At 39.8% G+C, this 27992-nt stretch overlaps 1 protein-coding gene across 1 annotated transcript; it reads left to right on the top strand.

Annotated features, from left to right (window-relative positions):
• Nucleotides 1–158: 158 nt before the first annotated feature.
• Nucleotides 159–27805, top strand: rab32a (RAB32a, member RAS oncogene family). Its single transcript, XM_010903476.3, has 3 exons — nucleotides 159–534; nucleotides 12420–12697; nucleotides 26473–27805. Exons 1-3 carry the CDS (start codon nucleotides 321–323, stop codon nucleotides 26620–26622), a joined length of 642 nt encoding a protein of 213 aa, XP_010901778.1. The 5' UTR covers nucleotides 159–320; the 3' UTR covers nucleotides 26623–27805.
• The last annotated feature ends 187 nt before the right edge of the window (nucleotides 27806–27992 follow it).

The following is a 27992-nucleotide window of genomic DNA, read 5'->3' as shown; positions in this document are numbered from 1 at the left end:
TAGTGTTTGGATTTGTGCACTGCACATGAACTCGTCTTAAAAGTCAAATAAAATAAAAGCCGACCTGTGTCTGTGTGCCACAAAGCGTCCTGGTTACAATCTTGATGTAAACGCTGGAGGAGGAGGAGAAAAAATAAAGTTGATCCGACATTTCCGGGTCCTGTGACATATCAGGTGATTTTGAGCAAGTAGGGGAAGTAGAAAACTTTCTATTGTAGTAACCATATCTCCGAACAACGCAGACAGGATCCATTGCTTCATCGTGTTACAAAGGAAGCTTTGAGTTTGAGGAAGCTGTGTGTCATTCGGATTCTTGCACTATGGCAGGCGGCTCAGTATCGGAGTGTAAGGAATACTTGTTCAAAGTTCTAGTAATCGGGGAGTTAGGTGTGGGGAAAACCAGCATCATCAAACGATATGTCCACCAACTCTTTTCCCAACACTACAGAGCAACAATTGGGGTCGATTTTGCGCTGAAAGTTATCAACTGGGACAGCAAAACGCTTGTCAGGTTACAACTATGGGATATCGCAGGTAAGAGATATGGATGCACAATTTCTATATTAGGCTAATACTTTTCAGATAATGAAAGAAATCTTAAAGTACCACAATTGCATCGAAAGTAGTTCACTATTGCGTGACAGCGCACTTCTAGAGGGAAGCTTAGGAATTTACAGGCGCTCGTGAAACCAGTCGCGTGTTTCCACGAGTGCATTGTAAATAAAAAGTGACTCATTGGGTGTTTTGTACATTCTTAGTAAAAAAAAAAAAATAAGTTTCACATTTAACTTGCAGGCATACATATTGCTGTTTAAATTATTGTATATACTGCTGTTTTGTGTGTTTTCTCGATGTTATATTTGTCCACGGAATTTAGGTCATGTTGGTGGGTAGAGCGCCCACCCCGTGCGTCTTCTAAATCTGTCAGGAATCATAAATCATAGTCCTATGACATCTCATTTGTAGCCTACATGTTGAGCTGCCGTTGGTAATGTCACACTAAAGAATTATGAAAGACAGAGAATGGAGAGTCTGCTCGACTACACTAAATTGAATAAAAGCGTACTATCTAGTCAGTGAGGTGTTTTAAAAATTCTGTCGTGCCTACCAGCACACCTTTACCATGTACATGAAGAGGCGGGTTTAGCTTAAGGCAGAAGTGGAAGCTGCCTCAGGCGTCAATTTATCAGGGGCCTTGAAATCTTGGCATAAATAATAATAGTTATTCTTTTCAGGCCCCTCAACATAATGATCCAATATCAAGACCCGCTGAGCTCCCTTTTGTGTTGCTTAGCTCAGATTGGCTATTGACGTTCCATATATGAGCCATTCTTGCTTTTTGAAAAAGAAAATTTTACAGCCTCCAGCAGTATGTTTTTTTTTTTTTTCTAGTGACTATTTCTTCAGTCGTAACCATCTCTTCACGATGAACTCTACATTAAACATGAGTAACAAGTGTCTGTCATGCGCACACCGAAAAATGCATTACCTGCAAGTTAAGACTGGTTTTAAGAACTGGTATTTATTTTGTGCCAATAATAAAACTTTTTTAATTAACTTATTAGTGAATGTAGTTGAAATATGTTGCCTTATAATACAATTCCAACATCAAAACGAAGTCATTGTTTTGAGGCTACAATAGTATGTTAAGGATATAGGCCAGAGCTACAATTGCGCTGATCAAAGTCAAACCAAAAGTTGCATTCCACTTAGTCGTTCATACCTACGTAACTTAAAAAAAAAAAGAATTCTGAGGTAGAATTGTCAATATGGGTTGAGGTAGATGCCACCAGTTCATGTGGGGCTGTTTAGTTTACTTACTATTTTGGATTGGTTGGCTGTTTTTTGTTTTTATTTGTTGGACGTTATGTTCAATGGGGGTGTACATCATAGTATTCTTGATTAGTATGAGTTAAGGATTCATGTTCTATACAGGTATACTGTGATTTAGTTCTTATAATTTGATGTATTACTTTGAACCCCCCGTTTTAATTGAGGATCAGCTCTCAGGTCACGTTCCTATTTAGGAGTACTGCAGACATTTTCCCTTCAGACACACTTCTCATCTCAGGGTTGTTCAATTTATTTAATATTAGTTATATTTTCATTCATCCTCAATATCAATGTTTGATACTTTAAGACTACCTAAACCTCTTAGCATGACCAGTACCCAGATCGCATTATACAACCTAATAATATTTCATCTCTCATTCAAAAAATACTTCTCACCAGTCCCTGACACAGACACCTCCCTGCTGAGAGTAATGCAATCTGCCAACAGGATTCCCAATGAATGGCTACATTTAGTATTGGCCTCCACTATGCATGACATGTGAGTCGTTTATTAGGCCAGACAGGAGTAGAGGCTTTGGTATGGACACTGCTCCCTGTCATATGCCTGCCAGCTGAGAGAGAGACTACAAGTTAATTATTAGACTGTGGTTACTGTGGCCTGGGGTAAGGGCTCTGTGATTCAGTCCTAAGAAAGTTAAAGGGTTGGCCCTCACAGTGAGAGAGTAATAGGGAACTATATCCAATTCCTAGGTTGTGAGATTGGTGTCAGGACATCCACCGTATTATGATTCAACATTATAGATTTATTTTGGGGAGTATTTTAAATCCACCATGATTGAGTTTGAATTAGAAAAAAGACTGGCGAACTGCATTTCTGAATATACATTTCTAAGGGACAGTTCGGGTGATGGACAGATTCACAGAGACTGTTGAAGGATGACTGGTGATTTATGGAGATTTATTCATAAACTGGCAGACAGGTTATCACTGTGTGAGAGTGAGTGAAGATACCTGCCATTGTTGGTGTTTGCTACATTTATGTTGCAGTGCATAAGAACTGGGCCAGGGCAAGCTAGCCTGTCACAACCAGGAGCAGAAAGGATACATACACACACTTATTTGTCAGTACAGATGTCATTGCTACACACTGACCGCGCAATTACTATTGAGGCCAGTTACAGGGATGCCCAAAAGTGGGGGCTTTCTGGGGCCCAGCCGCTAGGGGTGCCCATGGAGGCCAGCAATAATTAATCCTAGATATTATAAGCATTGATATGATACCAATTTTTTTTTTTTACCAAAATATTCACCTTTACTTAAAAGAACAAAATAAACATGTTATCATTGTTGCTTTAGTAAAATGTAGCCCGTTTCATAATGAAACCCCACTCTCCTGAAAATGGTATGAGTAATTTCTTTGTACACAACGTCAAAAGTGCACCGCCGGCAGCCAGCCCCCACATGACCTGAGTAATGTACTGATCTAAACTAACTATTAGCTAATGCTGGAGTGAATTTCCTTGCTATGCCAGGACATGCACACCAATTGGGATGCCGGAAAAGAAAGGAGAAGAAAGAGGGAGCTGGCAAAGGCTTCAGACCCACAACTTTTTTCAGCCTGCTCAGAATGCTGCTCCCAGCCAGGCTGAAGAGACAAACGATAGCCAGGTGGCTACAGCAAACGTTATTAGCCAAGAGGTAGCTAGCGTCAGTGAAGGCCGACACCAAAACCTATGAGTGTCTGCATCTGGCACTCTCAAAATGAATTAATTGAACTGTGTGGAAATTACATTCTCAACACCGTTCTTTGAGAAATACAGCAGTCAATCTATTTCTCTACTATATGTGATGGCATCCCAGATATATCACATGCTGAGCAGAATGTCTTGCTTCTGAGGTACGTGTCTAACGATGATGCGCATGGCAAAGGATGGACAATAAACAAATGTTTCACTGAGTTTGGAGGCTTTGGAAAAAAAGACAGAAAAAAGAAATTGACAGCGTGATGGAGTTATCTCTCTAAAGGCATAGAATCAACCTTAATTTATCCTTCCTGAGGCTGTTGCTTTGTTAAATCAATGAATTTTTTCTCCATAAATAATAAGTCATTTTTAACATCCCCCTCAGTCACTTCAAATTCATTCTAGTTTCGGGCCTGGTGTGTGTGTGTGTGTGTGGTGTGTGTGTGCGGTGTGTGTGTGTGTGTGTGTGTGCGTGCACGCGTGCGTGAGGTGTGTGTGCGTGGGTGGTACGCAGTGTTTGTGTGTGCGTGTGTATGCCTCTAATGCAGCCCCCATCAGTAAGTGTCTCTCAGTTTACATATATGTGTTTTATATAGGAGAGAGAGAACACGTGCATGCATTGATATGAGTAAAGCAAATTTGGGGTGGGCCCATTCACTGGACTTTTACAGTGGCCCAGCCATTTCTGTTAGCGGGCTGGGCCACTTATAGGGCAGCCGATAGTTAGAGCATCTGACCAATGACCAGTAGGTTGCTAGATTGTTTGATTGACCTGGCAAGGTTCAACAAACAACTTGTCGTTCTGCCCTTGAGCAAGAAAAAGTAATTTCTCCTGTGAGTCCCAAAGGGTAAGAGTGTCTGCTAAATTACAAAAATGTATTGGATGAGGTTTGAGGGGGTATGCGCGTGCGCGCGCACACCATTAGAATATGAGGATGACAAGGACTCTGAAATGGCATAGAACAAGGGAGTGTAAAGGAGCGCTTTATCATTGAGTCATTAAGACCACTCATTAAGCCATTTAATTGTGCATAAAAACTGGGGGGCTTGTCCTTATGGCAACCGTAAGGACCAACCAACGTTGAGTCAATCTCATCCTCACTCTCATCCTCACTCTCCTGTAATGTGTGCAATCACTGAATGGAATGATAGTAATCAGGGTCTCGTTCAAGATAGATGAATGCTGGAAGTCGGCATGAAAAACGGGCATCGACCACCCCTTCTGTCTCAGAATAAATACCCTCCCCTGGGCTTGTCGGAGCCAGGGACAGCATGATTACAACCGTGAGGGGGTGGTGGTGAAGTGAGTAAGCCAGCTCCATGTGCCAAGGATTTAGACATCCTGAGAGAAGGGCCACCTTGCTGGTTCACAAGGGGGGAAGGTTATAGTGGTTGGGGGAGGGGGCTAAAAAAGGGAGCAAGGGTCAACAAGGCCAATGAGGCTATTACTTTTTAGAGCATTGGATTATGTGGCAATGCCCATAGTCTTAGAGACCGTAGAGAGTAACCCTTCGGCTCACATGCTCCTTGATGGAATGTGACTACGAGGAGTCATGAGGTTTAGGCGTGCTCGTTGTTATACTGTTACCCCTCTGCTACTCCCTCCCTGCGTGTTGTCATCTGTATATTGGGCGATTCATAATCATTTTCATGCGTACTTCTACCTCTAGAGAAACATTTGGCTGGAGGTTCTCTTGAGGTTGGTTCACAGCCCCTTAAGACACTTAACGTCAAGCGACTGGTGGGACTGCCTCCATTGCGTCTGGCTTGGACAGTTTCCATGGTAACCCACCCACAGATAGCATCTTGATGGAGACTGTAGAGCAAACTCAGGTTGCTAGGGTGCAGGATGATGAAGAGTTTCTCTTTTTTTCTCTGTTTCCCTATTTCAAAAAAACAACTCCCCGTATGGACCATGAGGAAGACATTGACAGCCTAACCTTTACAAGTCTTTAAGATGACCCTCCCTCCCTTAATAACAATATGGGTGTCTGCACACAGTGCATTTAAACTATATTGAATGTCAGGCATTGGTATGTTGGGTGAACATTGTGTAATAGTCTTACAGGATCTTGGGCAATACTTGCTTTGTTTTGACAATGGGTTTCATAATGACATCCAGCATCATGTGGAATTTCCCTACTAAATCTACTGGAATTCCTAAATGACCATCTGTTCTCCCTGTTCTTTTTTTTTAATAAGATTCCAGTTTTACAGCATTATGTCTTCTGCTTGAATAATATATTGATACAAGAATAAAGTTGGAGTAGACGCATGCATATACACATAAGGCAAAATGGCCGACTAGCCTTGAATCTGGATTATAATAAGCTCCAGTTCACTATATTTCCATATCACTACACAGGAAATCACTCATACCTTTCGTCCAGAGAATGCTAATAATGTTAGCATCAGTTTCCGTTTCCTTATATTACGTGACTTGTAATTCTCTGCATAAGCTCAACTTTTATCTAGTTCTTCCTTGCTGTATTGCTGCCTAGATTCAATATGTGGGTTAGACCTTTACAGAAGACTGCCTTGAGGCTTATAGTCAAGATAACAAGCTGGATGTCTAGCCTAACCGTTGAACCTCATCATGTCTCTAATGGCCTAACACCTCGGCACCAACCACAATCGACACTATTTTGTGTATGTGTGTACACTGATGCATGTGTGCGTATTGTGTCTATTGACCAGTTTAATCAATCTCTATGAAGCGTTTTGACTGAATCTCTTTCACCCTTGGGAAGGTAAGGGCTATTCCTGACGAATAGCAATGCTTATTTATCGATCGTGCACACCATCCGAATAACACGCAGTATTGAGCCAGGTGCTGAAGGAAACAAGCAACATTTGTTTCTAACACGTCCGCTTCCCTTAAGCTCCCTGTCTCATTTGGTGATGCCACTGAAGAGATCAATTTCAAATTAATGCTATTAAAAGGAAGCGCACAAAATTTAGGGGTGACGTTAGTAATTCATAGCATCCAATTGCCCTGCTATTTAATAGTTGCGTAAACTACAACAATGCTCCCACCCAGAGGAATACCTTAAAGTGTCTGGCAACAAAATCAGTACATGCCCTGCACAGACACTTTTATTTAGAGCAACTTCCACGAGGAGGTAAGGTTAAGAACCAAGCTTAGGAGAACTCTGGGATGTCAGCTCTGGGATTTGAACCAGAGCTGAATCAGGCTCAGCTGCCTGTCATGAGGGACACATGGAAGAAATAACAACATATTAATGTTTGGAAATTGGAGTGAAACTGTAGTTTCTAAGCTCACTTCAATTTCACTTCCTCTTTTCACCACTGTGTTAAAGTCAATTAAAATGTTATAAAACCCAGCTGAATAATGTTCCCTGCAGCTGGCCCTGTCTGTGTGTTCTCTGTAAACAAACCAGAGAAGTTTTCACATACTGAACTGTGTTCAGAAGCTTTACAGAGAATCTTATTCTTTACCATTGCATCTGAACAAATGACAGACATTTAAAAATGTTAAGAACACTTCTTTTTTTATTTTCTATTGGTTCACCAGTTCACTGGATTGGTCCCCACTGAGCCTTTGGTGTGAGTCTGGAGCATGTCGAAAGCCAAGATATTTGCCCGGAAATCATTTAACGCAAGAATAATTTTTTCACGCTTTTCATTTCTGTGTTCCTCTTCTAAGACTCTTTCTCTGGGCATGGGGGAAAAAGTCTTAATTCAATCCATCGTTTTCCTTCTAACTACTGTGCCATGTCCCCAGTGAATTCACCTGGGGTTAAACCAACTAAATTTAGACCCTCAATTATGAGCAATTACTGAGCAGGCCTGTAGGCCCCTTAGTGAATTCACTCCCTTGCTCACACCCGCACTGCGACATGCTGCTCAGTCTCCATATGCGACTAGGTAAGTACTTATAATGAAGTGAAACTGCAAGGGGAGAAACTGCCATCACGGTTCCTGAAACGACTCTCTAGTGCGTCAGTTGAAGTGAGTTGAGCTTGCTCCTCATTATTTTCTTTAATTGGACGAAGGGTGCTGACAGCGTAGATGACAGACATTTTTAAACACAGTCATTTCATGTGCCTGGTAATTTGATATCCACATTTTGACACCAAAACGTTATTTCATGAATGGCAATCCTGGAATTTGGTCTGAAAATATCTGTCATTTAAGTCCTTGAACTCTACAGAGCTGCAGCCTCAGAGGTGGTATAATATTGATTTTTTGGTAGTAGATCTTGCAATTATATTATACATCTGAAATTACCTGGTTCAGTTGGTGTGTCAAAACCATGTAAGCTGTTGCCAGATTTGCCCAGCAACCTGCCAGATCTCTTCAATACCGTGTATGCACTAATGAGATCTGTCATAGATGGAGAAACAAAATGACAGCCTCTCTTCTCTGTCCTCTCTGCTTGCCTGTCTCTTCATCCATATGCTCATGCCTTCCTTCCTCTCATTTCAAATCTAAAGTAAAACATTTCTACAGACATGGACACAAATGAAAGAGCCATGCAGAAATGTTAAGAACACTGCAGAACATTCCGAAGTCATGTGTGTTCCATTTGAACTTGCTATGCTGCTGAGCAAAGGCCGAGGGGCGGACCCGCCTGAGCTCAGAGAAGGCTGGATGATCACAGCTCTGTCGGTTCCACTCAGCAGCTCACTCCTCCTTAGACTTTTATTCCTCTCTTTTGGGCTGTGTCTCTGAGGCACTTGGGCAGGCATCAGTGTTCAGGGTTCAGTGGAGTGCAGAATCCCTTTCATCCCCTGAAATGCCTGTCAGCCTGGCATACAGCTGAAAAGGTAGTGCTATCTGTCTGTCTGTTGGAAGCTTTGTGATCTTCAAATGATGCAACACGTGAAACAGGTCTGAAAAGGGAGTGACAGGCCTGGAGTTGTTGCTTCAGGCCAGAGACCCAGGCCCTCACCAGCCGAAGATTCTGAAGATTCCCCTTAATTTAGATGCACACTCAGCACACGTTCACTCATTCTTTTTTTTTTAAGCTCTTGTCATTTAAATGGTTTGTGTCAATGTTTTGGCCCGTGCTTATTTCTGCAGTGTAATGAACATTCCGTGTCAAATTCAAGTCTGTTCAGAACAGATGAGTGTCCCTCCGTGCCGGATTTTGAGTCATGTCCCGCAATACCTGTAGTCTTTACTATTGAGGGACCTGGGGCTCCAAGTAAGTTAATATGAAACATTGTGCTCTCTGTTCTTTTTTCGGGTTGTGGGGCCAGTATCGGCAGATTTAATTCAGATAGGATGGTTCTATGCCTTCGAGCGATACAATGGTAGAATGGAAGGGGTTTATTGCAAAAAGGAAATAAACATTATGAAAATTCAGGAAAAGACAGGTACCTGTTAACAGTGGAGGGTTGGTTGATTAGGTTAATACATTGGTATTGGCTAGATAAAAGTATAAATTTTTTCACCCCCCCCCCCCAAGTTCTTGTTATAAATCTTTATTATACAGGGAAAGGGATTTCATAGGAAAAAATAAGAGAAATCAAGATGGAGGAAAACGCGGGGGGTTGGGTACCAATGATGCAAGAAATGCTAAAACATAATTTCTATTTAATATGGTTCAACTGATCTACCCCTTAATTGCTATAATATTTGATCAACTCTTGCAATTTCCCTAAAAGGTTTCCACACATACAGAAGAAGCTGTTGAAAACAAATGACATTCATACTGTTTGGCTTGTCTTCTCAAACATTTTGCTCAATTCTGTTTTAAGTGTACGAGGAATTCACCAACAGATCAGGTTGTTTATGTATTATTCAGTACAACACATGCTAAATTTCAACACCCTAACCCTCAAAGCTTTCATATCGAAGTCTGTGCAAATTGTTACTCAATGAAGCAGCCACTTGTTTTGGCAGTTTGAATGTCAATATCATTATTTTTTGTGTTTTTTTTTTTTTTTTACTGGTATCTGAAATTAATAGCAAAGCCGGTAACTTATAAGAAGGCTATAGAATATGTATATTTTCATTTTTATGACTGTATATTGAGTTTTTCCGTGCTTAAATTGATGGTGACACCCCAGATACCAGTGGTAATTTCCCTTGCTTTAGCTTTGCAAAGGATGATTCCCGATTTCTCCCTGTAAGACTAGAGAGAAAGAGTTCATTATCGAGGAGACCTATTTCTTTCTTGGCTTGTCTGCTTAGATTAGATTCATGACAAATTAGAAAAAAGTGGGTCAAGATATGTTGTTTTTCATCATGTTTGGTGGGGAAGAATCCCAATGAAGGAAAAACACCACTCTCCCACAGTGCTTTTCAGAGCATAGGTTCAGTATCTCATCTTAATGATCTATTCTTCGCCTTGACACTGACAGAATTTCAACTTACTCTGTCAGCAAATGAATCACTATGGAGAACCTTCACTCAATTTTATCATTTTATCACAGTTTGAATAAATCATAAACCATAAACTGAGCTAATTTCCCCAAACTGGTGCCTCTAAATATCTTAAATATGTGTTTTACAGGGTGGTCCTTGTTGTAATGTATCCACTCCTCAGTGGAATGTCTTTCCACAGGTCTGACTGTTTTGAGAAGGGAGAGAACTGGATCTGCCTTAATGTCTCCTTAGAATCACTCAAAAGGCACACTGACTCCCACCTATACCCTGTAAATGTGTGGTACATCACCTGCCTGCCTAGATTTTTTTTTTTAACAGTAGATGAACAGGGTGGGCAGAGTCCGTAAAGAACTTGCCTGCGCACTTCCACAATTTAGGGGAGCTCCCTACCATTTCTGCAGACCACACAATGCGTTTCAATGTACCCCTGCAGCAGGCAGACTCTGACTCCGACTCAAACCAGACGGTGATGGAGGAGGTGAAGATGGAGTTCATGTGTAGAGCTGGCTTTGGTTTGACAGGGACATTTTTACATTGTTTTTGGCTGCAGCATGAAATTATGTGAGAGAATGTTTGCAAGGTATTGGAATGAATTAGTGGAGCTAATCAGCTTAAAACCCCTTCAACACAAGGGATGCATGTTGGAAGTTTTGTTCTGATGTCAACCAGCATCTTCATCGTTTTCACTGTGATTTATTCTGTTTAAGGACTCTGATAACAGCACATTTGCATTTATTGACTGGCTAGTCTTCTAATTATGCAAAAACATTGACTTGGCCCAGAGGTTATGTCCTCTCATAATCTTCCCTTAGCACAGCCAGAAGAGAACTGGCCACCCTTCAGAGTCTGGTTCCTTTCTATGTTTCTTTCTAATTTTGTAAAAAATTGTTTTTCCTAGCCACTGTACATTAACTCTTGTTGCTTTGCTCTTTGGGGTTTTAGGCTGGGTGTCTGTAAAAGCACTTTGTGACAACCACTGTTGTAAAAGGGGCTTTATAACTATATTTGATTGATTTGTAATATTTATTTATTTTTAGATTTTGTTAAAACATTGTTTTGCTTTGGACAGGAAAGGGGTGAAAGATAGAGGATAGCTTCTACTGAAAGAGCTATGGGCTCAAAGCAGTACATGTGCATCTGAGGCAGCGGCTTAGACCACTGCACCATCAGAGGCCATATATTCCAAATTATTTTTATCGCACAATGCCATCAGACGGTCATTTTCTTTACAGTACATGGGCTAATCAGCATTAGTGAGATCACCCATTGAGAATTTGGTCCAGCATCTGCTGTACACAGATCAGCTACAACATTATGACCACCTGCCTAATATTGTGTAGGTCCCTGTTTTGCCGCCAAAACAGCCCTGACCTGTCGAGACATGGACTCCACTAGACCTCTGAAGGTGTGCTGTGGTATCTGGCACCAAGTCGTTAGCAGCAGATCCTTTAAGTCCTGTATGTTACGAGGTGGAGCCTCCATGGAGCCGACCTGTTTGTCCAGCACATCCCACAGATGCTCAGTTGGATTGAGCTCTGGGGAATTTGGAGGCCAGGTCAACACTTGTACTCGTTGTGTTCCTCAAACCATTCCGGAAAGATTTTTGCTTTGTGGCAGGGCACATTATCCTGCTGAAAGAGGCCAATGCCATCAGGGAATACTATTGCCATGAAAGGGTGCACATAGTCTGCAACAATGCTAAGGTAGGTGGTACGTGTGAAATTAACATCCACATGAATGGCAGGATCCAAGGTATCCCAGCAGAACATTGTCCAAAGCATCACACTGCCTCCACCGGCTTGCCTCCTTCCCATAGTGCATCCTGATGCCATGTGTTCTCTAGGTACGCGACGCACATGCACCCGGCCATCCACGTGATGTAAAAGGAAACGTCATTCATCAGACCAGGCCACCTTCTTCCATTGTTCCATGGTCCAGTTCTGATTCTTACATGCTCATTGACTGGTGTGCAGATACGCAGCCCCGTACCCAACAAACTGCGATGCACTGTGTGTTCAGACACCTTTCTATCAGTACCAGCATTCACTTTTTCAGCAATTTGAGCTACAGTAGCTCGTCTATTGCCGCGGACCACACAGGCCAGCCTTCACGCCCCTCATGCAACAATGAGCCTTGGCCACCCATGACCCTGTTGCCAGTTCACCGCTTTTCCTTCCGTGGACTGCCTTTGATAGTTACTGACCACTGCAGACCAGGAACAACCACAAGGGCTGCAGTTTTTTGGAGATGCTCTGACCCAATCGTCTAGCCATCACAATTTGGTCGCTCAGATCCTTACGCTGGCCCATTTTCCTGCTTCTAACACATCAACTTTGAGGACAGGATGTTCACTTGCTGCCTAATATGTCCCACCCACTGACTGGTCATAAATGTAATTGCTGATCGGTGTATGTTTATTAACGAATGCTCCACATACTTTGAAAGTTGGGCTGCTAAGTTGAACTCGTACTGTGCCTTCATCCCTTTTGATTTACTGATGCCATTGGTTTCCATTCCTCTATGCAGGTCAAGAGCGATTTGGGAACATGACACGGGTGTACTACAAGGAAGCAGTGGGGGCTTTCGTGGTATTCGACGTAACAAGGGGCTCCACGTTCGAGGCTGTGTCTAAGTGGAAGCACGACTTGGACAGCAAGGTGAAACTGGCCAATGGTAGCCCTATCCCTTCAGTGCTGTTGGCTAACAAATGTGACCAGAAGAGAGAGGGTTCCAACAATACTTCACTCATGGATAACTTCTGTAAAGAGACTGGATTCCTGGGCTGGTTTGAGACCTCGGCCAAGGTGAGAGACATACTCACACAAACGCATGCACAAGCACAAATAGGTTTGGCCATACCATGACACTTTAAAGATCTATTGATATTAACCAGAGTTGTTTGTATGACATGTCAATTTACACTAAACTAAATTCTACATGCCACAATTTCTAACATTCAGTCATCAATATAGCACACGTGAAGCTGAATATGTTCCATTCAAAGCTAGCTAGCTACTGTTCCTGGGTAATCAAGTAAAACCTCGGAAAGTTTTTTATGAAAATTCAGATTTTATCTAGTTCTATATTATTACTAGTTTCTTTTCTAACACTTATCTCACAAATTCTTGTTAATCTCAATGAAACTCTCAATGAAAAGACCCGGTAACACTTTATTTGAAGGGGTGTGCATAAGAGTGACATGACACTGTCATGACACATGAAGGAATCATTTTGAACGTTTATGAATGTTGTCATTTGGTGTCCTTTGGTTGATTATGTCATTTTTTTTATGCAAGGTTGACATGGTTTGGGATGTCTTTGTTATGACAACTTGACAACATAACCTGCCAATGTCTTTATGACAACTTGACATTAACTGAGACAAAATATCCTGTCAATGTCTTTGTTATGATAACTTTACATTAATTAAGACAACATAACTGGTCAGTGTCTTTTTTTATGACAACATGACAGTTACCAAGTGAACATAATCTGTCATAAAAATGGGCCTAATTATCAAACTTGAAGAAACTATTTAGCCAGTATTCTGTCTGCCATAAAATGAACTTTGCTGATCCTGAGACTGGTGCTCATACTCAGCATATTGAGCATGCATGGCAGAAATAACATTTGAAAAATGGAGTCATAAAGATAATCGCACTCCTGAGTCACTGAAGATTCACCTCAAAATGATAGTGGCACCACTGGTTAGCCATACGCCATAATAATGGTGTCTTGGGCAGACTTTTCCATGATGTGAAAAAACAAGTCAAATTAATATCAATGTTTTTTGCAGGAACATAGTTTGTACTGTAATTTTGTTAATGTTGATGCAGGACATCCATTCATGTAACTTGTGGTTTGCATGAACAACAGGCTAAGTAATATACATTATTTAACAGATAATATTCGTAATCCAATTTGTTAAAATTATTACAGTACGGTAAGCATTATTAAAAAGTAAACTGGCTACTTGCATGTTCAAATAGGTGTGACACATACAAAATGTATTGTCGCATTTGGGATTGATATAGAATTTTGAAGGACACTTTTATATTGAAGGACACTTACTATGGTTGGCCTATAGGGGGCAGTTTGACGTGGTCGCGTTGCGTTGGGACTGTTAACGATCAAAACACCTGCAACTCTTTAAGGATAAGCCATGTCTTTCTCATCATTTATCCTGTTTTCCTGGTCGGTAAAGTACAAAAGTACACTGGACCTTTTGATACAGTTTGATAACACGGTGTTAAAGTGTATGTCGAGGGTTGGAAAAGCGTGGTAATTGTACTATGACAGAGATCCATGTCTATGTAAAATGCCATGACATTGGTGCATTCCTTTGGAAAAAAATTATTTGTTACTGTACTGTATTGATTTTTTTTTTTCAAAAACAACACTCCTGACAATATCCATATGATTAATATAATTGAATTTTGTAACTGTATTGTTTAGGAACTTTGCAATCATTGGACTGTAAGGTTTAGCAATGAGCTTGTTCTTTGTTGTTAGCTGGCTCCGGTTTGTCTTTAGCTGGCTCCAGTTAGCTGTATGCTAGCTCCAGTCAAGTGTTTGTCAGTTCCGGGTAGCAGTTTGCTAACTTGCTCAGCCATGTTCTATTTCTGTTAACAAGAAAGTAATTTGTTTAACTATCACTATCTAGCCTACTTTATAAATAATGTTTTCAATGTGATTATATTATGAATAGTTTATATTACTTAGGCTGTTGTTCATGGAAATAACTAGGTACTGTTCATGAATGGATGTCCTGTATCAACCTTAACTAATTACAGTACTAACTGTGTTCTTGCAAAAAACGACAAACGAGTTTATGTCCTGTGTCAACATGAACAAATGACACTACACTCTGTTTGTTAATGCATTTGTAAACCATTAATAAAGTAAGGGTTATCATTGTTAACCATTTGTTCATGTCTTGTTCATCATTGTTCATCAATGTTCGTTCAAGGTAACTACTACATTTGTTCATGGTTGTTCATGTACCCTTATCGGAAAGTGTTACCAAAGTAGGATTGTTGAAAGTATTTATTTATTTATTTTTAGGAAAAAAAACGATAAAGGTAATGTATTGCTTTTGTTAAGGTATTTAAAAGCATTTGACAGACTTAATTACATCTTTTTGACAGTGTTTGACCAACTTAATGAAATTTTTAGTCCAAATTGTACCACTGTACTTGAGGCCAAGAAAAATATTCATGACACAATTATAATGTTATCATGACAACTAATGTCAAAACCAACCACATATGACAATTGTATTTAATGCAAACACATAAAGCTAAATAGTTTTTTCAAGTTTGATAATCAGGCCTGCTATGACAGGTAATGTTTCTGACTAACTGCGCCACAGCATTGTTTGGCATTCGCTCCGTAGCCGACTGGAGGGCCCTGCAACGGGTGGTGGAAACCACCCAGCACTTCACTGGTACCCAGCTTCTAGCCATCGTAGACCTCCAGCCCAAGCAGTGTCTGCACAGGGTGTGTGGCATCGTTAGGGACCCTTCACATCCATGCCATAAACTGCCCTCCTTCCATCAACCAGCAGGCTCAGGAACACTTTAATTCCATCTGCTGTAACCCTGCTGAATTCTGTGACCCATCACTAACCATATCCACCCTTTGTACTACTGGACTCTGACACTGCCTTGCCAAGTCTGAAGTTTTCATTTCTTACAGGTACATGTCTACATCAGGACACTCATTGCTGCTATCCCTGCATTTCAGTTGCACATGCTACCCTACTCCTTCAATTTATTTGTACTGTACTTGTTCAATTACAATAAAGTTGAAACTAATCTAATGTTGTCGTGGTTAATGTCAAGTTGTCATTACAAAGACATCCCAAACAATGTTAACCTTGACACAAAAAAATGACACAATCAACCGATTGACACCTAATGACAACATTCATAAACGTTCATAATGATTCTTACATGTGTCATGTCATGCTATGACAGTATCATGACAATGTCATGTCACTCTTATGCACACCCCTTCAAATAAAGTGTTACCAAAGACCCTAACTGTCTACACCTACTGTTTTTTTTTGTTAGTTGTCCCCTATTTGTAAGGGGACCACATTTTGTTTTTTCTCAAAGTTTTATAAGTTGCTTAACAGGAAAAACAAAACCATTTTCAGTAGATCGACTACTGTGACAAACATTTACTGTTAACAGCTCAGAGTTGCATTAGATTGCCTATTTTATGGGGGGGACATTTTTTATATTGCCAGTATATTAAGGATAAAAACATTCATTGATGTAGATGCATGGTTGTTCCAATGCAGCTTACTGGTTGGAATCAAAACCTCACATATGACATGTTACCTTACGGTTCTGTTAATGTTCTTTTATGTGATCAGCACAATTTTGAATGCTGAATAGATTAATGAATGGAAAACAAAAGAAGTGCAAGAACAACATTTATTGAACCAGTTGAACCAGTTAAACAATAGTGGTGATTTAAGACTTGACTTGATGTAGTTAAAGCAGAACATTTGGAAGCAGAACTCCTCGTGCTGCAAAATCTAATTTAGATGTGGGTGATCTTGAAAGAAAGGTGGAAGAAAAGACAACCATAGCTCACTAGTTCACTTTAGAGCACTGTAGTTAGGAGGATGCAAGGTAGGGAAGCAGTTCCGAATAATGTCACAATCAGAATAATGGCTGCTTCATTGCAATTTCTTGAGAAATGCCCTCAGTTAAAGCCTTATCAAACAATATCTCAGCCTTGTTTACACCTACACCACCCTGAATTCAGGAACACTGAATTGAAGAGCCATGTGTTTTGTTCGTGTTTTGCCATGAGTCTGTTCACTGAAAGAGGTCTTTGATTTGTTTCTAGCTATAAACATTAAGAAAACCATTGAAGTTGATATGCTAGATCCAGGAATATTGGCCTACTGATACTTGCCTTTGTGGTTTTATTAGTGTTTATAATTAGCAATGAATCAGAACCCAGACTATGTAACTGTTGGAATTAAATCTATGAATCTCTTGTGATACACAAAGGAGTTGCACAGGTTTCCTTTTTGCTTCCTATGCTGTTCCCTCTGTATATTAATGAAATCTGTATCTCTTTAAGACATTTTTTATTTCATTGTATTGTTGATGACAGTACAATAAGCTTAGGCTGCCTCTTTTGAAAAGGCTGTTGCACACCTAAAGTCTGATTTCCAACTGTTACACACTCAGGCATGTCTTACTTTTATTTGCATTGTTACCAACCTGCAGTCATTAACTATCTTAATCCCTAAACTTAACCCAGAAATCCAGCCCTTACCTGAAACCTAGAACTAAAATTCACTGTTAACCTTTAACCTAACCACTAACCGCAACTATAATTCTGAACCAAACCCGTATGATAAAAATGGCCTGTCTGAAAGTTTTGACTAGACAAAAGGTTCTCACTTGTCATTATTTTCCTTACTTTATTATACTTAACACTACAATCAAACAAACAATCACACACACACACACACTGTGTGGGAAATATATCTGGCGATCCCTCCCTATCTTTGTAGAAATTAGGTCAATAGGATCTGTTGTCATGAAGCAGGGGACTCTCTTTGTCATTTTTTATGTGTGCATGCGCACACATGCAAGTGTGTGGTGTGGGTCTGTATGCATATTCATCTGAGGTCTTTTTGTTTCTGTGTGTCCCTGTCACTGCCATTCTGATGCCCCCACCAGCACCTAACCCATGGGGGATTCACAGTCAGCTTTTTCACATTTTCCTGCAGTGTTCCTGTCCACTCCATTGGCTAGCATCATTTCAGACAGTTACTGTACAAGGTCAAAGAGTTACACCCAATGGCAAGTTGTGTTTAAACAGTTGAGATATTTTGGTTGGGTAATGGCACACTTACGAGTGAATCTCCATTCAGCCCATGGAGGGCTCACAGGGAAACCCCTTAAGAACAGGCATGTGTCCTACAAGCTACTGTACAACCCCGTTTGGGCATTTTGCAAAATGTAGAGAAAAACAGAATGCATTGATGTGCAAATAATTTAAACTCTATATTCAATAGAAAATAGTACAAAGACAACATATCAGATGTTGAAACTGAGAATTGTTGTAATAGTTTTTTGAAAAATAATTACAACAAAATTATTCAGAGACCACTGCACCTTTTTCTTTCCTTTCCAAAAAAGTTGAAAAGTTTTGAGTGAAATTGAACTGCTTCTGTTCCTCACTCAAAACATTACTTTTAAACTTTTTTGGAAAGGAAATAAAAAGGTCTCTTAATTTTTTCCGGAGCTGTATATGCCCACTTTGAATTTGATGCCAGCAACATGTTTCAGAAAATTTGGGACAGGGGCAAAAGACTTGAAAAGTTGTGACAGGTATGCAGTCCAGACCTGTCACCCATTGAAAACATTTGGCGCATTATAAACGGAAAATGTGAAAAAGGAGACCTTGAAATGTTGTGTAGCTGCAATCCCACAGTATGTCAAGCAAGAATGGGAAAACATTTTACTTGCAGAACTACAGTAACTGGTCTCCTCAGTTCCCAAACGCTTCCAGAGTATGGTTAAAAGAGGTGATGCAACACAGTGGTAAACATGCCCGTCCCAACTTTTTTGGCATCAAATTCAAAATGGGCATGTATTTTTCCCCAAACAATAACATTTCTCAGTTTCAAAGGTTGATATGTTGTCTTTGTAATATTTTCAATTAAATGCAGGGATAAATGATTTGCACATCATTGCAATCTGTTTTTTGCATTTTACACAGCGTCCCAACTATTTTGCAAACAGGGTTGTAGATCCGGGTCATGAGCCTATTCAGTCACTAGGGAGGGTTTAGCTGGAAATCATACATTTCGGGAGAAAAAAACAGACCAGCTTAAACTAGCTAGTTATGCTATATAGAAATAAACATGTCTGAGAAACTGACATTTTTGTGGCCTGCAACTGTTCCAAAAAGAAAATCTGTGTGCAATCTATTAATATATGAAATCACAATGTGACAGAATTATTGCCCACATCACTTTGTTTCTCTGTCAGCTTTGGAGATACCCTCAGCATTTTCCAAGCACTAAATCTGAGCTTTTAGACCTGTAAGTGCTTAGAAGTGTCCTTTGAGTGATTGTAGCTTATGTGCACTGTTAGAAACCAAAGGAGGTCACAGTTATTTTAGCCATATCTCAGCTATGAGGAAATCATGTAGAAAATAATGTATTCTTATGCCTTGCAGATTCAGGCAAGTCCACTGTCAAACAGATATATTTGTTATTGGCCATGTTGTTGTGGTGTGCAGTAAAATTCCCCCACAAAAACATCTTTAATTATGTAGTGAAAATGTTTCAACCCTTCAGCACTATATGCTTTTTTGTATGAATTTTGCTTCAAATCTGGTCTGGGCTTCAAGTTCTAATTATAGATTTGTGTGATTTGGGGTATGTTTTGCCCAACTGCAGTGGTGAATGATGTGTTATGCTGTTTTTTCAATTAAGAATAGATTAAATGAGTGTGAATAATTATAAAAAGATTATGGAGAATCATGACCTGTTATTGCTTTGTTTTAGTGAGAGGTTGCTATGTTTTGTTTTATCCTTTAACTTTGTCACTTGTCATTATTCTTAATTCACTCATTTTCAGGATTAATTTAGCTGTTTGGAAACATCTGCTCACTTTAAAATGCAATAATTCTCCAATGAGTATTTGAACTATTTAGCAAAACAAACCAAAACACAACTCAAAAACTGCAAATGCATCTATTGGTTTTATAGAGTTACAAGCTTGATGTCATTGCATAAAAATAAAATGACCAAATACTAAACATTTGACTACTTGAGTAGACTTCATTGAGCTGATCAATTTAGAGGTTCACTCTAAATAGATTGAAAAAATCTATTGAATTGAATGTTTTATCATTTGCTTAATTAGCATAGCTAGTTCAGCCAGTAAACACAATTGGTAATTGGCCAGCAATGCCTCAGCTGACATCAGATCGCTCCTATCATAATCTCTGATTTTATACCTGTCTATTTAATTGCCAGGTAACTGAGTCTGATCAGCTGATTGTCTTATTAGCATTCTGGTGCAAATGTACCCACCACTCCTGCTTCCACCTGGTCGGTTCTGTGTTTCCTTTTATGGAGGGGGGGGGGGGTTTGGCGTACAGTACTTTGCTCATTGCCTATAGGGATTGTTATTAAGCATTTCACAGTGATGTTATTGTTGATAGTATAGTATACATGTAACGGAGGCCAGCGAATACAGTGCTGTGCGATAAGTGAAAACCTCACTCCCCAATGCCTTAAGAGGTTCTCTAGCGACAAACACTAGGGCCCATGTGTTTTAGCCTCCTTGCTAGATCGCACGTCTCCCATCCTGAGGACCCGGGTTCGAGTCCTAGTAGGACCTGTTACACTGGTGCTGTGATGCGGATGTGGGAGTGAAGTTTAGGGGGTTGAGTGTAACAGATGTCAGCGTACAGTGCTGTGCAATGAGTGAAAACCTCACCCCCCAATGCATTAAGAGGCGTTCTAGCGACAGATGCTAGGGCCCATGGGTTTTAGCCTCTTTGCTACTGTGTCCAACTCCCATCCTGAGGAACCGGGTTCAAGTCCGAGTAGGACCTGTTACATACACGATCATGTGATTTGGTAGTGAGTTACCCGAGACAAGCAGAGCCTAATGGCAAGAAATTATATGTACTTTGCTGTGCATAGTTCTCTAGTAAATGGTTAAACTTATATGTGGCAAATTAGTTTTTAGTATTTGTTTGATCTGGTTCATTAGTATGATTTAGATTATCTGATTACATTGCACCACTGTTACAACAGCTTACTGGTGAAATATTAAGGTGTGGTGGAAGGTTATATGCTCTGCAGATGTGTTTTCATGTGCAATTTCAGTATTTTCAGAATGTGCTGGGTTTTATTCTGTGGGTATGTACGCTGTGCGCACGTCTGTCTAAAACCAGAACAGAACAGTAAACACTTGACTTCAGAGAATGTCTGCACAGTCCAAAATATCCCTTCTGATGAATTCCCTTTTCTGTCATCACCTGCAGCTGTCAAGACACGCATGTGTTTTCCTTGCGAGCCACAGGTGTGCGAGTACCCATCTAGCACATGTTGCTTAGATATATTACTCCATTAGGGGACGTAACTTAGGTGGTGTGTGTGCGTTGTGCATGCACACATGGCCATTTTGTCCCCATAACTATAGTTAAACCTGAATAACATGCCTCGTGGGGACATTTTATAGGGCCACATGAGGGGAAAGTCAATTCCTGGCTCAGGGTTTAGGTTAAGGGTCAAACTTACAATTAATTTTAGAGTTTGAATTGGGGGTTCTTTAAGGTTCTTTAAGGTCCAGGCATTGATGGTTAATTTTAGGGTTAAGGTTAGGTATAAGTGTAACTTTATTAAGGTTAGGGATATGTTTAGATTAGGGTTAGGATTAGGTTTAGGGTTACGTTTAGGGCAAGGAAGCATGCAATTTAGTTTTTCAGGGCCCCATGAGGATATTAAAACAAATGTGTATTTTCAGAGACATGCATTCCTATAAAACTCAAAGGGATAACTCTTACAGTTATATTTGCTCTTTCTCTTCTTTTTCTTTCACTTTTTTCCAATCTCTTTTCATATCTTAATCTATAATAATATAATTTCCCATTCGACCTGAACGCTAACCTTTCACTTGCAGCTCAGTAATATATCACTCACATTAGCAATCCAGGCATTATCTAGTTTAATCACATAGCACTGTGGCCTGTCCTTATCATTTTGTGAACATGCAAAATATGAGTTATCTGCCTGACTTAAGGCAGCATTTCTCAAACTCAGGAGAAAAGTCAGCTGGTATGTGGTATATCCCTGAAGAAAATATAATTTGATTGGATTGACACTTCCTTTATAGAACCGGAATTATGCGAGTAATACCAGCGATGTCCACTATTTAGACGCTGTCGCATTGACTACTTCCAGGAACACCTGAAGTTTTTCCAATACAGTTTCAGTACCATTTCTGTCAGTACTGATAGTTTAACCAAGTGAAGGTCATCATATTGTTATTTGCCATGTGTTGTTATATTATATGCCAGAATGCTCCGTTGGACTTCATATCAATTGCTACCTTAATACTCACCCTGGGACCATATCTGAAATAGAAGATAACAGGAGTTCTAAACAGAAGGTTCCTGTTCCCAAAAAAACCTGACCCAAGTAGAAGAATTGTAATACAAGATGTGTGATTAATAGTAAATATTTTATGCATGCAGACCCGAGAGGAAGAAAGCTTTGCCAGACTCTGGCATTAACAAGTTTGAGAGACTTTGGCTTAGGGACTGTCGCCAAGTGAATGGTTGATTTAAAGCTATTCATGCATTGCACCCCGTCACTCAGTAGAGTAGTTATCATGGTCCCAGCCAACATAGCTAGCTAAAAATCAATAATTGGACAGCTCTGACAGAGCTATATAGACCCTGTGTCACCCCTTTGGAAGAGGAAAAAGTAGGATTTTTTAAAATTATCATTATTTTATCAAGGTAAGCCCAAGGAAATAAATAAAATGCTGTGAAATTGAGTTGAAAATACTAAAAGAGAATTTCATTGATGATATAACTTTTCAATGTATTTTTTAACTTTTATATATTTCTGGTTATAACATTTTCAGAATCAAGATGGAGTAAGACGTAAGCTTGGAGTTTTCCAATCAGGATTTCTGGAATACCAGGGAATTTATTGAAAGTTTTCCAGAATTTCCCAACCTTAGGCATAAAAGATTCTAAACAAAGAGCATTTCCACTTTCCATAGTTTTTGAGCCCTTAATTCCGTTTCATGGAGCATTGTCCGGTTTTACTGTTCCCAAGGTGCCCTGTCTGTTTCTCTGAAGTGTCCCTTTGTGAATGTGTTAGCAGCAGTTAGGCCTGGAGAAGACACATTAATATTCAAAACCACTCCCAAGCGAGGGATGAAATCTTTGTGCTGTGCTGCACTCATCTGCCTAGGAGCTAAAAACAAAAAAAAAGCATTGATTTAGTCCTGCTGCTTTCAAGGCCTGCTATCTGATTCCTACCAGGGTAAAGTTTAAAGAGCTTTTGCGGAGCCATTCAAGAGTTACGGCAAGTCCACTAATTCTGGAAACCATGGCAAGGGTCATGGGGAAGGCATTGTCTTCCGTTGACATCATATGGAAAATACAACCCCTGTTGTTCACGTAGAAGAGGCAAGTTTATATACAGTGTCCTCCAGAATTCTTTCCTTGTCTTATGAAGTAAAGATGAGCCAAAATGCCTATACAAAATGTAATTGTTTTTGATCGTCCACTTAAAAATGTATAATAAATTCAACTTTTAATTCATGTAGAATTTTTATATATCTTATAAAAAAAAACAAAAAAAACATTTATATACAATTTTTGGCATCCCTAGGATATCTTATGAACCAAAGCTAACTTCCTAAAACTTTTGAAGGTCTTCTGAGTAAGTAGGAAATCTTTAGTGGTCGTCCATGACTTCCTTTTTCACTCTCGTATCAGTATGCTGTGACACAAATAGGGAAGATCAGAGAAAACAGAAGAAAGTTCCTATGTGTTTATCATCTTCAACTCCAGGCAATGACATTTCAACCAACTGCGATTCTCTAACTATGAATCTTGGCAAATTTTCCCCCTCTTGAAACGCAATTGCAATTTAATTTTTTTATTTGAATAATTGCCTATCAACCTTTTGTCATTTAATTTGTGTGTTCTCTTAATAGCAGAATTTATTTTAACAATTCCTCCTTAATTACAGTTTAGATTTCTCTCAGGCAGCCTATTGAAATAATTTCTATTTGGTTGTTGCTTGCTCTTTGGGGTTTCAGGCTGGGTATCTGTTAAAGTGCTTTGTGACAATTGCTGATGTAAAAAGGGATTTTCTAAAATACATTTGATAGATTGTTTTTGTTGTGTTATACACTTCATTTATTATTGACTAATTGTGTATTTTTGCCTTCAATCTACATACAATACCAATAAAGTGAAAACATAGTTTAAAAATATAAATATATATTTGTGCCAATTTATTGAAAATAGGCTGAAGTATTTGTAGAAGAGACTTTTGGAGCAATCACAGCTTTAAGTCTTCTTGGGTATTTCTGTGCCAGCTTTGCATAAATGAATTTCAGTTTCTCTCATTCTTTTTGGGAGATCCTCGCCAGCTCTGTCAGATTGAATGGGGATTGTTGCTGATCTGCAGTCTTCAGATCTCACCACTGATATTCAATGGGGTTCAAGTCTAGGCTTTGACTGGGCTACCCATGGACATTCACAGACTTGCACTGAAGCCACTTCAGTGTTGTCATGACTGTGTGCTCAGGGATGTCATCATGCTGAAAGATAATTCACACCCCATTCTGATGTCCTGTGCCCTCTGGATCAAGTTTTCTTCAGGGGACTTATATGTTTTTGATCCATTCATACTTTCCTCAATCCTGACCAGTCTCCTATTCTCTGCTGCTGAGATTCATCCCCAAAGAATACTGGTCTCACCACCATGCTTCCCATCCCTGACCAAGTCCTTCTTGCCAGGTTATTTAGATTGGCCAGATGTCTAGCTCTAGGAAGAGTCTTGTTGGTTCCAAACCTCTTCTATTTCCCTATGATGGAGCACACTGTGATTCCGGGAAGTTTAAGTGCTATAGACATTTATTTTTAACCTTACATATCTACAGGCGGTACAGAAAATAATGGAAACGCCTAACAATATATGAATATCAAGGACCTAATAAGGAGTAAGGCCACCGTTTCTCTTCAGAACAGTTTAAATCCTTCCTGGAATGTTGTCATAAAAGTCATGAAATCTTTCAATTCTGTGGTATTTGTCGAGGCTGTGCTTTTAGGGCATTAAGCATCTCACCTGCAGTGTCAGTTTATCCCTGATGATAAACTTTTGCTTTTGACCACTGTTACTTTTTTCTGATGCAATTAGACCTGATTTCTGAGAATGTTTCCCTTGACACATGGAATAATTGTACTGCATCTCGGGCATCGACTATTTGGCCTATACAGAACTGTGCTCCTTTTTGGTTTGAAAACTCAAATGAAATTGCATATTGTCACTCCTCTTATAATTGACACATATACTATTTTTCGAAAGTTTGGGGTCACCTATACATTTCCTTATTTTTTTCAAAAGAGAAGCACATTTTTTGTCCATTTAAATAACATCAAATTGAACAGAAATGTAATGTAGACATTGCTAAGGTTGTAAATTGCTATTGTAGCTGGAAACTGAATATTTGCAGGTGTACAAAGGCCCATTATCAGCAACCGTCACTCCTGTGTTCAGTATTTGTGGGTTCGATTACAGGCTCAAAATAGCCAGAAACAAAACTCTTCTGAAACTCATCAGTCTATTCTTGTTCTGAGAAATGAAGGAAATTTCATGTGAGAAATTGCCAAGAAACTGAAGATCTCGTACAACGATGTGTACTACTTCCTTTACAGAAGGGTGCAAACTGTCTCTAACCAGAAATGAAAGGGCAATGGTAGGCTCTGGTGCACAACTGAGCAAGAGGGAAAATACAGTAGAGACGCTTCACAGTAGAGTGTCTAGTTTAAGAAAGAGATGCTTCACAGGTCCTCAGCTGGCAGCTTCATTAAATAGCACCTGCAAAACACCAGTCTCAATGTCAACAGTGAAGAGGCAACTCTGGGATGCTGAATATCTATGTAGATATTCCATAGAAAATCTGCCATTTCCAGCTACAATAGTCATTTGCAACATTAACAATGTCTACACTGTATTTCTGATCACTTTTGTTATTTTAATAGACAAATGATTTGCTTCTCCTTTGAAAAACCAAGGACCAAAGACCCCAAACTTTTGAATGGTAGTGTATTTACAGCTTATCGTAAATTAACCTAATGGGATCTCAGCATTTGTAATTGTGATTTAGTTACTTAAAAGTAACAGTCCTTTTCCATGAGGTGTTTCCATTATTTTATCACCCCCTGTATGTATCAACTCATCTATCTCTGAGATCGATAGAGAGTTTGTTGGGATTCATGGCTTAGTTTCTACTCTGACATGCACTGTAAAGTGTGGGACCTTTTATGGTTAGGTGTGTGCCTTCAACTGACAGGCGGACTCCGTCAAGTTCTAGAGACAAGAAGGACAGGGAACTGGATGCATTTAATGTCAATTTGGACTGTCATGGCAGACGTTCCGAGTACTTTATTTTTTATTGTTTTCACCTTGTCATTATTGGTTATGGTGTGTAGATTGATGCAAAAATATATTCAATAAATTATAAATTCAGTCTATAACACCAATCTGGAGAGAGTCTGAACACTTTCTGAAGCTGCTATATGTTGTGGGCAAAATCAAGCTTATTAACAGCATTGACATTTTTTCATAGCCTTTTTGCTTAGCTTTACCTAGGGGGGCAATTATTACGAAGGGGAGGCCATTGTTGTGTGGGACAAAATTAGATGCAGAAGCAAAGTTGTTTCACTAATGTTGCTCCAAAATTCGGTAACTACCTAAACAGACCCCTCAGTGACTGTATTCATGACGGGACTGTTAATTTTAAGCCTGTCATTGTTGTCTCTTTTCCAGGACAACATAAATGTTGATGAGGCAGCTCGATTCCTGGTTGAAAATATTCTTCTGAACGACAAGGGTCTGCCATACGAGGAAAGCAACGGTGAGCGCATTAAACTGGACCAGGAAACGGTGGCTGCCGAGAGCAAGTCAGGCTGCTGCTAGCACAGAGTACACGCAACCACGTCTAACCTTTCCATTCTCCACACACTGGCTCGCACCTCAGCCCATGGGGACCAGAGGTCAAGGACTGGGTCTCCGATACCCCACCTCTTCCCCTATTCCCATTAACCACTGAACCCCCCCACCTCCCCAATTACCCTTCCGCCTCCATCGTCTGTTGCAATCGTCACAACAGGAGATTATTTCCAGGGAGGGTGGGTCTCTGCACACTCTACTGCAGCAAACTGACCCTGGGACCTGCCAAACATCTCCCACCACCCACTGTCTTCCCCCGCTACAGTACATGACCTAGTCGTTCTCTCTGATGACCATGCTACCAGGCTTTGGGTGTGAAAGACCTAAACAGCACGAGAATGGAGGTGAAATGGTTACTGTTACCGAGGGTGTTCCTTTTGTTTCACCTGTTGTCCGCATCTGTTTCCTGGCCTTCGTTTATCAGTCTTTTTGTCAGTGTTTCCTCAGAGCCAGTCAAGTTTTTGTGGACATGACATTAAAAGAGTGAATAAGACTCATAACAAAGTGGACTGTTTGGGAGTCATCCATTTTATTGTCCTCACTGGTCAAGGTTGATGTTAAAGGGTTCACACCAGAATACATGTATGTTTATCTGTGTCTGCAAATGTGTCCAGCTCTTACAGTCTTTTTTTACAATTATGCTTGTAGCTGTTGTTTCAAAATGGTGCAGAGAATTGCTCATTGTTTTTTTATCTTTTTTTAAGAAGCCCTGAACAAAGGTTAAACAAAAGATGTGCCATACAGATAATTGCATTTGTGTGTATGTGTGTTTTTATCATGATGATCTGTTAAATAGTTTCCAGTGTTCTTTCTCCCTGGCAGAGCTAGTCACAGAGAGGAATGAAAAATGACAACATGAAGAAAAATAACAACTCTGAGATTAATCCCAGAAACTTGATGTCTTTGTAATAGTATGAAAGAGTTCATCTGAAATTTGTATTTTTTTAACTGTTTAATAATGTACAATTCCTGTTGAGGTACGAAAAAGTTTCAGACTGGGGAAGGAAACTTCCGTCAGCCCAGCATTTGCATATCTTAAGCATGTGTAAATACTTTTTTAAACACAGTGCTTGGTTAAAAATATACTTTGAAACGACTATAATAACACAACAGGAATAAACATTTTAATTCAGAATACATTATATTATTATGGGCTGGCTTCCTTGTTCAATTCTTTGTTAATGACACATTATAATTGTCGGTAATCGGACTGTGTGTGTGCGTGCATGCGTGGGGAGAAAAACATCCTTAAACTATGGTTAATCAGTTGACTAATTGGGACATTTTTACTGTCCCCATTTTGAAAGTTAGTAAGGTTTTGGTTTATGATTATCAAA

Source organism: Esox lucius, chromosome 18, assembly GCF_011004845.1.
Source record: "Esox lucius isolate fEsoLuc1 chromosome 18, fEsoLuc1.pri, whole genome shotgun sequence".
NCBI classification, from domain to species: Eukaryota; Metazoa; Chordata; class Actinopteri; order Esociformes; family Esocidae; genus Esox; species Esox lucius.
Note: the sequence above shows the minus strand (reverse complement) of the source record. Positions and strands in the feature narration are given on the sequence as shown.

Excerpts from the sequence above, each read along its gene's own strand:
- rab32a (XM_010903476.3), top strand. The coding sequence starts at position 321 with ATGGCAGGCGGCTCAGTATCGGAGTGTAAGGAATACTTGTTCAAAGTT. Across the intron at positions 535-12,419 it reads ACAACTATGGGATATCGCAG|GTCAAGAGCGATTTGGGAAC; the intron begins GTAAGAGATATG and ends TCCTCTATGCAG. Across the intron at positions 12,698-26,472 it reads GGTTTGAGACCTCGGCCAAG|GACAACATAAATGTTGATGA; the intron begins GTGAGAGACATA and ends TCTCTTTTCCAG.